The sequence below is a fragment of the Echinops telfairi genome, unplaced genomic scaffold, assembly GCF_000313985.2.
Source record: "Echinops telfairi isolate 266 unplaced genomic scaffold, ASM31398v2 ScPeMD7_7467;HRSCAF=8505_1, whole genome shotgun sequence".
NCBI classification, from domain to species: Eukaryota; Metazoa; Chordata; class Mammalia; order Afrosoricida; family Tenrecidae; genus Echinops; species Echinops telfairi.
The window spans coordinates 8,896,456-8,908,614 of record NW_022111368.1 but is presented as its reverse complement, the minus strand read 5'-3'; the positions used below and the strand labels follow the sequence as shown (position 1 = coordinate 8,908,614).

The following is a 12,159-nucleotide window of genomic DNA, read 5'->3' as shown; positions in this document are numbered from 1 at the left end:
GAGCCCCCAATAAAATGATTTAAAAAAAGAAAAACACTACCGTCAATTCCATCCTTGCCCCTAGTAGGCTGTGTGCGCCACAGAAGCATGTTCCTTTGGTTTGCAATGGCTTATTTTTCAGATGTAGCTTCCCAGACCTTTCTCCTTCAGCACTTCTGGATGGGCATAAGCCCCCAACCTTTCCATTAGCAAGTACGTTCCCCTTACATACCTTCCAGGCAGTAGAAGGAAAGAATCCTGGGAGTAAAGTGAAAGGTGGACTACAGGTAGCTTTGTGTGTCAATAGGAGTTAACCTAAGCAAATACTAGCAAAACTATTAGACATTGCTGAACAGGGAAGTTATTACCAAAACAACACTAAAAGCAGTAGCAGTAACAATCACCTCTGGGGATAGCATGTGGAATAAAGTAAGGAGAGGAGGAGAGCCATAGTCCTGTTAGGAGAGTCTTAAAATAACAATTTAGATAAAGGTAGTTAACTCTCCTAACCACACCTTCTCCAGGTTTAACAACCAAAAATGTCCCTAGCTGGCTAGAGCAGAGGATGGAGGCAACCTGTCCCAGGCTGAGAAGCTGCTATGAAGGAAACTCATTGATGTGGAGAACAGAACAGCACAGGAGAAAAGTGGATAGGTAGCAGCAGGGCAAGAGTAAGAACCAAGGGTGGAGGGCTATTAAAAACAAAGTTTCCACAAGAAGTACACACACTGGTAAAACAGCAAGTGGCTGACTGAGCCTAGAAGGAAGTTGACAGAGGGGAGTTGCAAGAGATCTTGGGATGCTAGATAAAAACCTGCTATCACAAGTGGCTGGCTTTACCGAGCAGCAATGCTTCTGTTTGGCTTTGTTGGTCTTCAAGCTCTGAAAGGGCAGAGCAACAGCAGGCCTGCGGGTTCCTTGGTTTGTGCACAGTCCTCAGATGGGCACAGGCCTGTGTCTTGTTTACTTAACTGATGTGGTCTTCTTGTACATATTCCACGGTGTTAGATTAAGTTATGGAAGGCAATCTGCTCTAAGGCCCACTGTTTAATCCCATTTAACCACTCCATAACATCAGATTCGTTTCTGGCAACCTGGGAACTATACCAAGGAAAGTTGAAACATAAAACCAGTCATCAGAAGGAGATAGGAATGTATAGATTTCTACAATCTTCAACAGTGATGCGCGGACAATCAAGCAAAACTAGTTTTTTAGTCCAAGGCAATCACAAAAACAGGTGCTGAGCAATTTGGGGATGAATTAACAGTAGCCTATTAAGCAGCAGGTGATGAAATGTTTCAATTGCATGCAGGCAGTACACGTGAATACTCTGAAGAGAGAAGCCCTCATGGTGATTTTACAGCAAAAGAATTTTTAAAAAGTTCTTTAAGAAAATTGATTTGTGCATACTGCGACAGATAAGAGATAAAGAAAAGAATAGAGACATGGGGGAAAGTTTAAACCAGCAGTTCTCAACCTGGGGGTTGCAGCCCCTTGGGGGGCAGGGGGTGTGTGTCGAACGACCCTTTCACAGAGGTCACTTAACACGATCGGAAAACACAAATATTTCACACTATATAATGACATAATGTTTTGTAATTAATCACTATGCTTTAATTATGTTCATGTTCAATTTATAACAATGAAAATACACCCTGCATATCAGATAACTTACATGCCGACTCACAAAAGTAGCCAAATGACAGTGATGAAGTGGCAATGAACATACTTTTATGGTTGGGGGGTCACCACTATATGAGGACCTGTATGAAAGGGTCGCAGTGGTTTAAACAAAAACACACATACACACGTCTGGGCGTATGAGACCCTGTTTGGCAGAGGAAAGAGGAAGACCCTCAGGGAGGCGCACTGGCAGTGCTCCACCAGGAGCTCCACCTAGCCTCGCTTGTGAAGACCGCACAGCACTGGACACTGTTTCCATTCACTGAACAAGTTAGCTGTGAGTCTGAATTGACTGGAGGGCACCTACCACCAGCATAAATACATACGTGTACACACACACACACACAAACACGTTACGTAAAAAAGCATCACAACACAGTCACAGAAACATCCTGTAAACAAAAATGCCAAAATGTAAAGCTACTGCTTCTCAACATATCTTCCACCCAGGTGTATTCAACAGTATGTCACAAAGCATTATTAATAAAGTTCCGTTCATGCCTGCACAAGTTTATTCCATACAACATATTTAAACATTGCACTGCAATTAGTGCATAGCTACAAAGAAGTCCTTTCAGTAATGCACTTAGCTTACGCTCCATAGGGTGTGCGCAGTTATATAATCCACTGTCACCTTGAGGAAGGGGTGGAGTCCAGCCTGTCAATCAGGTCACAGCTTGATGACCTCATTTGTAGGTGCAACGGGAATGCATAGCTCACTGGAGGCCAGACCCACTCTCTCTGCTACACATTCCTGTTGACAAGCCACAAGGAGCTACACTGATGGAGCCAGAACCCTGGAGCTAGAGGAGCCACATGGGATCCCTGCCAGTGTTGAGATGCTTCCACCACCACTGAATCCACAACTCTCCACTGGTATCAGACATGTGGGCTAATATCAGAGTAATCATTTGAGAATTAGGTAAAGGAAAACCGTTCTAAAAATCTAGGAAAGCACCATTTCTGGTAATTCCAAGTCACTCTGATTACACTGACTCTCCCACAAATAACAAAACTATTTAAAAAAAAAAAACTACCTAGAGAGCAACTGAACGTAAAATGATTCTGCAAGAGCACTAACATTTGGGAGAACGAAGGGCACAGGGTGTGTTTCAATGGTCTCACAATGTATAGGTCAATTGTGAACCCAGTCTGGGTACAGGCAACAGGTAAAATTCGAAGAGAAAGCCCACTGAAGCTGCTGGACAGGTAACATACCGTGTATACTAGAGTATAAGCCGACCTGAATATCAGCCAAGGCACCAAATTTTACCACCTTTGCTGAAAAATGTGACTTACACTCAAGTATATACGGTAGACAAATCCAGGGTCTAAGAGTCAGAGAAGGAGATCCTGGAACTCTGTCTCTAAATTCTGTCCTGATCTGTAGCTGCCCTCTGACATGCACGACGATGTGGCAAAAATTTCCAAGCAGACCACTTCAAGTTCAAAATCACTGGACTGAGATTTGAGTTTCTACCTAAGTATCACACTTTGAACTGACCAAGCTAAAGAAACAATAATTCATACTCTTCAGAGAGATTTAACAAATTCTCAGTATCTGTAATTCACAATGAACAATACACCATCCAAAATTACTAGAACTAACAAATTGTGATCCAATCTCTTAAGACAATGGAGCTGGTTGAAATCTACAGATAGGATTTTAAAAGAGCTATTGTAATTATGGATACACAATCAACGCTCACGGAAGCAGCAGTCGAGAAACAAAATGATACTATTGCACTGGGAAAATCAGCTACACACAATCTTTAAAGTGTTGAAGAGCAAAGAAGTCATTTGGGAAACGACTAAGGCATGTCTGATCCAAGCCATGGTGTCTTTAATCACGTCATATACAAGCAAAAGCTGGACAGCTAATATGAAAGAATGATGAATTTAAACCAAGGGGCTGGCAATGAATATTGGAAGTACCATAGACTGACAGAAAAACAAACAAATCTGTCTCGGAGATGTAAATAGCCAGATGGTCCTTAAAAATAAGGGTGGCGAAACTTCATCTGCCATACTTTGGACATGTTATCAAAGAGATCAATCCCTGGAGAAGGACATCATGCCTGGCAGGGCAGAGGGTCAGGGAAAAAAAGGAAAACTGGCTTCATATAACCCAGCTCACCATGGTAACTCCAACATCTAGTATATTTGTATCATAAATTTGAGGGATGCCAAATTCAGAAATGTTATTAAGACTAAAGTTTCATTAGATACTGGACTTTTATGAATTTCGGGTTTACAAACCTACAATATGTGGCTAATAGTACATGTACTATTTCACAAGAGCCAAAAGAGACACTATTAAATGTACTTTTAAAATTATAAATTGCTAAATATTAATTTTTTTATAGCCAGTGAGACATATAAAGGCAAAGATTTACTTTCACTTTGTGCATAACACAGCCTTTTGAAAACATCACAAATCGCCAACAAATGATCTTCATAGAACATAAATGTTCTTTCATGAGAGAGAACCCAGAGCTGTCATCTCAGTTGACAGTTTGCAGTGACCTGTAGGTCGGAGGACTGCCCCATCGGCTTTCCAAAGCTGTAAAGTTTTATGGCCACAGAATGGCTAGTGGGTCTGGATCACCCAATCTCTAATGATTCTCATACTAATTTTTTCATAGGCATATTAAGCAATGCAACTTTACACAAAACTTAAATGCTGCAAAAGGGGGGAATTATTTGAACTTCTGTTTAGAAACTAGTACTTATTCTGACATTCCAACTTTTCTGGCCATATCGTCCAATATAAACTGTCCTCATGAAACTTTTAAGCCCAGACAAAAAATTACGGAGACAGACTTATTTTCAACATAAAAAAACTACTAGCCAGAATTACCTTTCAAGGTATGGGGAGAATGCTATCCTCTTACTAATTCTGAGACTTAAACAAGAAATAGTAACAATAATGAAAAAAGCACAAGCTAGAAGAAAAACCAGAGGTTCTGGTTCTTCTGGGTTACAGAAATAAAGATTAAAGATAATTTTAAAATATGTGCCACATTTCTTAATTAAGTGTATGTACCTATCGCCTGGAGAACTAAAGATTAGAAGCTTTTCATATGCATTATTTTTTTAAGTCATCCAAAACCTAGCAGACACTTGAAAGGTAAATATATTTTAATGTCTAATATTAACAAAGAACATAAATAGTCTTTAAGTGTACAATGCTAGTTATGAGCCACAAGAGTAGAAGGGGATTTAGTTTTTAATTCAAGCAGGCTTCTGTAGTTTTGTCGGCTTATGTAAGCTTATTAATCTGCCTATTAATCTATCTAAACGGTTTCCTCATCTGTGTGAAAAGTAGAAATAACCCTGCCTCGGTACACAGTAAACTAATTGTGTGTGTGTGTTACTACAGAACACCACGTTAAGCTGTGAATAAAATTTACACACATGAAAAAAGAACATAAAACCCACCATCAAGGCGAGGGCCTTCACCCCACAAATGTCTTTGAAAAGGGACAAAATCAAATGCCCAGACACGTGAGCCCTGCATGTTACACGTGCACAGTGCTTTACAAGGGAAGAGCTTGACAGGCAGGAATAGCACATGTGCTAAAAGAACATTCTGGAGCCCAGAGGCTTCCGCTGTTGCAAGCATGAAAGGCATGAACTGCCTCCATGCTTTTTCACATGCTCTCTTCCACTCGGGAAGGCTCTTTATCCTTCCTTTCTGCATGAAACCCCTTAAAAAAGAATTCCCCTCCCGCTGAGCCCTCAGTCTTTCTCTGAACCACCAGTGCATGCCCCCTTTGGATGCTAGTCAGTCAAACACGCTGTAAACATGGGCTTTACTACAGCGTTGATCCACCCTTTAAATGAAAATAGCAGTTGCCATCTGGAGAAATATGAATTTTGAAATTATTTTAAAACTGTATCCTTTAATACACCAATTATGCCTACCTAAATCTTTCAGATTTTTACCATTTTACTTACTTGGTGCACTCTTCTAAAGACTGTACAAGCATTTGCTGAAAAGAACATATTTCTTCTAGATTTCCCAATAAATATGAAGTGTTTGTAGAACTTAACCTAGACCCAAGAAAAAGAGAAAAAAAATCTAAATATTTTACTTATATTCACTCCTGTTTGACTCCCAAAGTCCTAGTAAAATCTCAAATTGTTTAGCGAAGTACGTTTCTCTATGGAAAACTAACATGCTGAATTTCACCCCATTATTCTGACCCCCGAATTGTGACAATAAGAGAAAACCTCCTGAGATGCTGACAATTTTAAGTCAAAGTAACTTATCATTTAACTTACTTTTCGCTGGTCTGTAATGGCCGTAGATAAGTGGAAAGCACAGTCTGTAGTTCTTTAGAATACTCATTTTCTGTTTCTAAAATATTCTGTAGCACCTATAATAAATAATGAAACGGTGTTATTTTTCAAGTATGTCAAGAACATTATCATTTATAAATTTTGGAAAGTTCTTCAGTGATGAATATAAATTCATCACTGTTCAATTTACATTGTTGCTTTGATGTAATGCTAGTGCTTTTAAAATTCTAACTACCTCTGATTCCCAAGCTGTTCACTAAATCCATGTATTACTATACATAATGTACCTTAGCATACCATTAAACAGGTACATCTACCAATCAAGGCATCTGGTGGCATTGTGAAATAAGCATTCTGCTGCTAACTGCAAGGTGGGGTTCAAGCTCACCAGCCTCTCTGTTGGGAGAAAGATGAGGCTGTCTGCTCTCCTAAAGATTTAAATCCTTGCAAAGCCAATAAAGGGTCACTATGAGTTAGAACTGACTCCGTAGCAGCAGGCTTGGTGTCAAGAAAGAGGCTAGAATAAATTCCGTCATCAGAAAAGCAATGCCAACTCTGTTTAGATAAAGATCATTTTACTTAATGTAATTTGACAGTGACTTTTAAAACCATGAAGCTTATGCTACTTAGCAGTAAACATGAAGGAACCACTAATAATCAAAGAGCATAGCTGAATCTATAAAACACTGCATTACAAGACGCCATTTATAGAAAGGTACAACCTGGCTAATTCCATTTATTTTAAATTCAAAAACAGGTAGTAAACTAATCTATGATAATAGACATCAGAAAAGAGATTGCAGGGACTTTAGAGAAATGGACCTAGTACACATTTCTTAAAAAAATTTGGTTTTATTGTTCACGATTTTTAAAAATAAAAGTATTTCAGGAATAGGTATTATTTTGTGAAACTTTATTATATACAAAATCCTTTTTAATTATAGTTGCTAAATATAATTACATATAAATAAAAAATACGGGTATGTACAAAATGAAAATTTTCTGGGGAGATGAACATTTCTATATTTTGGTTTAGGGAGCAATTACATAGATACATGTGATGTTTGTGAAAGTTCACGGAAATGAATCCTTAAAATGAATGCACTTGAATATTGTAAAGAGTATCTCCATCTAAATACTGACCTTTACTTTTTAGATGGAATCTAGCAAATCCAAATCATTTTATGGAAACTCCAAACCTTCTATAGATGTTACAGTCTTACACCATCGAATTTATTATAATTAATAAAAACTAAAGGTCTACATTTATAAACAGATATCCTAAAATCTGACAATGAAAAATAAAATGCAAAAGAGCTGAAATAAAATAGGAACTGCTTTCCATCAACTATTAAGAGCAAAGTCACTCATGATACAGCACAGGAAGACACCGAGATTTCCATAAAGCCCAGATACAGAGCTTAGTTGTTAGGATCATCCAGTAAATCAAGCGACCAGTTACTGATTGGTACTACGACACGCAAGTAGATCTGGTGAAGCAATGCTAAGTGCTCAGCTGCTAATCAGAAAGTTGGTGGTCTGAGCTCATAGCCACTCTTTGGGAGAGAGATGTGGCAGTCTGCTTCCATAAAGATTTATAGTCTTGGAAAATCGATGGGGCAGTTCTCTACTCTGTCCTCTAGGGTCACTGAGACTTGGAACTGCCTTGACAGCAGTAGACAGATGTACTCTTTAGGTCCCTAAAGATAAATAAATAAATAGTCCTCAAACTCACTGTCACTAGGTCAATTCTGACTCAAACCAACCCTGTAGGGCAGGGTGAAAATACCTCTTTGGATTGCCGTGGTCTCTCAAATCTTTGAGAGCAGAACAGAAAGTCTCATCATCCCCCACTGGGCAGACAGCAGCCTGTCTCATCATCAATCCATGAGAACTGTATTAAAGGGTCGTGGCATTAGAAAGGTTGAGAACCACTGGTCTAGTAAGTAGGGGGGACCAAAAATAAGAATCCACATCTTTCTAATAGCCCACCACACCGCACTTTCTCCAGGTAGCAGGTAGGACTTAGGACATCTATAAACATCCAACAAAAAACAACTAGTTGCCATTGAGTTGATGCCGACCCATGGCAACCCTATAGGACAGGGCAGAACGGCCCGTGTGGGCGTCTGAGGCTGTTAGCGCTTCATGGGAGTGGAAAGTCCCATCTTTCTCCCTCAGAGTGGCTGGACCTCGCTACAGTTAAGAAGAAGTCTGTCTCACTGGGTTATTGATAGCACTCTTGTTGGGCATTAAGTACATTTTAAAATCAGAGTGTCCACTGACGTACTTTTCCAGAGGATCTACTACATGCACTGAGATATGCTATTTGTCTCCAACACTACAACTATCATACATTAATCCTCAAAAGAAATTCAAGTGAAGAAGAAAGTCAAACGTGCTCCATTTTCTCTCCGTGATCGTTAGCATTCCAGGAGCAAGTTGAAACATTCAAGGAAAAAAGAATCATTAAGCTAACCTTACATTTCAGCATTAATAAATACAACGGGAATTATCATTCTGTTAACTACTGTTTCTTGTAAACTCTGAAGGGGGAGTACGGCCATTTAGAGTAAGTGCAACCCTGATTAAAAACTCACATACTGGACTATTTGGGGGGCTGGTGGGATCAGAGGTTCTTTCACTGGTGACACTGAACTCTAGTTCAGTCCCTGAATAGAGCTATTCATTAAGAAGACTGGTAGAGCAAGCCAGAGGGAGGCGGGACCACTCAGGGAGTTCATTCTTTTGTGGAGAAATGTGGATGCTGACCCTCAGATTAAAATGTCGTCCTTCTAAGAAATATTCATTCACAAATGTCAAAGGACTGGGTGGAGAGAGAATATACTGTGACCCCCGTCACTCTATCATCAGAAAGTTAGACTTGAAATCAGATCTTCTCCTTTAAATACAAATGTGAAAAGTAAGCCAAGTATCATGGAGTTTTGAATTAAAGACAAAATAAAATCTGTAAAAGATATATAAAAAAGTCTTCCACCGATGTTGAAGCAAACATTAAAATAGCAATTTTAGTCTATTAATTACTATTTATTCAGCATCACTACTAAGCGCATACTTAAAAACCTATGCATTTACGTGAAAAAAAGAAAACATAGAAAAACACTGCCTATGTGATACAAAAAGGAAAATCACTACTGCTGGAAAATATCACTACTCACGACTAGGAGAATAAAAGAAAAGGGAATTTCCTCAATTGTAGCACTGAACATAGCAGTGGGTGCAAAAAGCTTCCCTTCATGCACCAACAACAGTTCCAAAGAGCCCTCCACCCTAAAGTGAAGTTCATTAAAATGGGGAAGCCAGTCCATTTCAGGGACTCGTCTTAAATATTATTTTTAAATATTACTGCTAATGAACATGTCTGAAGTATTCCTGGCCAAGCAATCCTAGTCACATGCAGTTTTTCCATAAAACCTCCAATCAAGACTTTGCTGACTGGCTCATGTTTACAGAGATCTTCCCTCCCTTCTCTGAATCCGTCACCTCTGCTACAAGGGCACAATTCCCGTCCTCATCTCATCAGCATATCTGTATAACCTAATAGTCACCTTTCGCCCCTTTCTTGCCTTCTGCATGCTCTGGCTGCTGCAGGACCCCATACGACTTCAGGGACTGGCCTCCTCAGCTCCATCACACCTAAGGTTAGGCACCCAAGGGAAGTGTGCCCGTTTCCGTGGCAATGGCCGTCTTGCTGACCCACAAGCCTGATGAACGGCAAAGGGAGCTGAGCTCATCCAGCCGCTCTCTCTCCCTGAGTCATGAGGCGTGGAAAACGAAGTAGTCAAACAATAGTGTCACAGAGGAGGGTGAAAAATGCATCAGCCAAGTCAGGCCGGCAATCCCTAAGCTGTCAGCCCGAGAGACAAAACAAAAGGGACTTCATTACCGTATCAACAGAAACTAGCTTTATTATTATCATTAGAGGAGTACTATAAAATTTTTTTAAAGAGGAGTACTAAGAAACTCTGGGTTATCATTTTCACTACAGCGTTTGGTAGCTATTAGGTTTTAGTTTACATGTTATTGAAAGTTCTTGAAAAATAAAGAATTGGTTTATAGCATTTAACAAAATTTAAAAGTTTTATCTATGTAATATAAAAGAAAATCGTCAGCATCAACTAGAACCAAATTTCAATAACATGTTCTAGTCTGTAAGTACAAAAGTAAAAACTAAAACATAGCAAAATGATTTTAAACACTATCTCACCCTAATCAGTCCCTCCCTTGTCTACTCCTCCACACAAACATTTAATATTTTACTTCTAATCTACAGTACTTAAACTTTACATACCTAAACTACAAAAAATAAAAGGTAAAGATAAGATTTTAGTCACAATTTTGACTTTAGGGAAAGTAAAACAATAAAGGAAAACCAAGATGCATGAAAACAAATCATCCCTAAAGTCCTCCTCATTTCTATGCCTCTTTACGTCCGAAAGATAATCAGTAGAGGCTGCTTGGTCCAGCAGTGACTACTGCTTCAATACATTTGTTGGCTTCTACCTGTCCTCAAAACCTATCCAGTTAACTGGTAACAAAAGTTCGGAAGAATCGTTAGAGGTTTCTTCTGTTTTATGTTATTGTATCTTTTAGAGAAGTCCTGTTGTTATAGAACTTCTAGATTTAGGTACTCATGAAGGTCTTAAAATATATTTCTTCCAAATATTAAAAGATTACCATTCAATAGCTGCTGCAAAGGTTTATAGGTTTACTATGATATATATTTCAGAAGGAACTTGGCTTTATCTAGATGTACAATAGTGCCCTCATTTTATATACATAAAGTACTGAGCCTTTACAGCTGGAAGACCTAGGTTCAAATCCGGGCTTGGCCACTGGACAAGTATAGGGGTCTTTGGCATGAGGGCCTTCACTAGATTATATCACAGCCAATCAACAGTGTCAGTTCCACATGATTTACGGTTCAAAGAAGTCATAGAAACTACCTCAAGCACAATCCCAAACCTGTCACACAACGTATAGCTGCTTCTTGAATGAATCCATTTGTTAGGAGCAAAAGAGTTCAAATGATAAACTTTTCCACTGTATTAAACAACTCAATGATTCCTTGTCTTTCATAAAACACTTAGCTTGTTTTCTGTGCCAGTCTCCTCTTATCCACTGAAAACCGTAACTATAATATAATCTTTATATTAAACAAGAAAAACTATTTTTAATAGGAGGACCGTTTGTCACAAGAAATCAGCCGGCACCTCATTATTAATATAAACCCCAGGCAGAAAGGCAATGTTTTACACATCCTAATTTGGCGGAGTGGTGACTAGGGCCTTCAAAGCCTGTGAGCAGCCACCTAAGGTACACCTAAAGGGCTCTCTCAGTGCAGAGGAAAAAAAGGTGATAAAAATAAAAAGATCCATGGGAACAATCAGTCAAATGGACTAACGGTTGTGGAAACATCCGTCTCTACAGGCTGTAAACAAGAACGAAAGAGTACCCAGCCATCTCCACCAATTGCTCTGAAAGGAGATCACATCAGAAGGGCCTAGGCAGAGTGGGCGCAAAATGTGGAACGGACTCAAAGTCAGAAAAGGAAGCCGGTTTCCTGGCCGAATAGACTGGTGGGGCCAGCAAGACTATAGCTCTGACCCTGCAGGTCTGAAACGAAACTTACCTCTAAGTTTGAATAACACCACCCAACAAAAACTTCCTTTTCCCTTGCTGTTTTGGTGTTTAAGCCTGTTCCTGGGGTTATTTGATTGAGAAAATTACCTTGGACAGACTGCATCAGCTTTAATCAGTTGCGGTGTTCCACTACATTTTCAGCTATCAATTTAGACTAATTTATTAATATATCCTGATATTAAATATAATACAACAGACCCACAATCACAGAGTAAGACCAAGAAAGGTAAACATATTTGATAAAGAATTATGTATTAAGGACCAAGGGACGCTGAATATGGATCACAGCAGCTAGCTGGTGACATTTTGAGCTGCCAATCCTAAAGTCAATGGTAAGAACACACCAGTCACTGTGCAGCCTCTGAAAGATTTAAGTTTGGAAATCCAAACGTTCTTCTCTGTCGTATAGGGTCACATATTTAATTAACTAATGTGACGGCTAGAACTTCTTTGGGGGGAGGCGTGAAGTTAGCTGGTACTGATGATTACTTGGACCTTATTCGGTGTGCATGCTGGCCGTTCCCACC

The 12,159-nt window shown here is 39.3% G+C and overlaps 1 protein-coding gene across 3 annotated transcripts in view; it reads right to left on the bottom strand.

The window, feature by feature from the left end:
- The window catches only part of ARHGEF7 (Rho guanine nucleotide exchange factor 7), a 106,091-nt gene that overhangs the window by 66,558 nt on the left and 27,374 nt on the right, over window positions 1-12,159 (bottom strand). For all 3 annotated transcript variants that reach the window (XR_006679461.1, XM_004704306.3, XM_045283932.1), the window contains exons 5-6: window positions 5,951-6,045; window positions 5,624-5,719 (exon numbers count right to left, since the gene is read on the bottom strand). Coding sequence is in view for 2 of the 3 variants with exons in the window: in XM_004704306.3 (XP_004704363.2) it covers window positions 5,624-5,719; window positions 5,951-6,045 (191 nt within the window). In the remaining variant the exon portion in view is untranslated. The remainder of the gene's footprint in view (window positions 1-5,623; window positions 5,720-5,950; window positions 6,046-12,159) is intronic.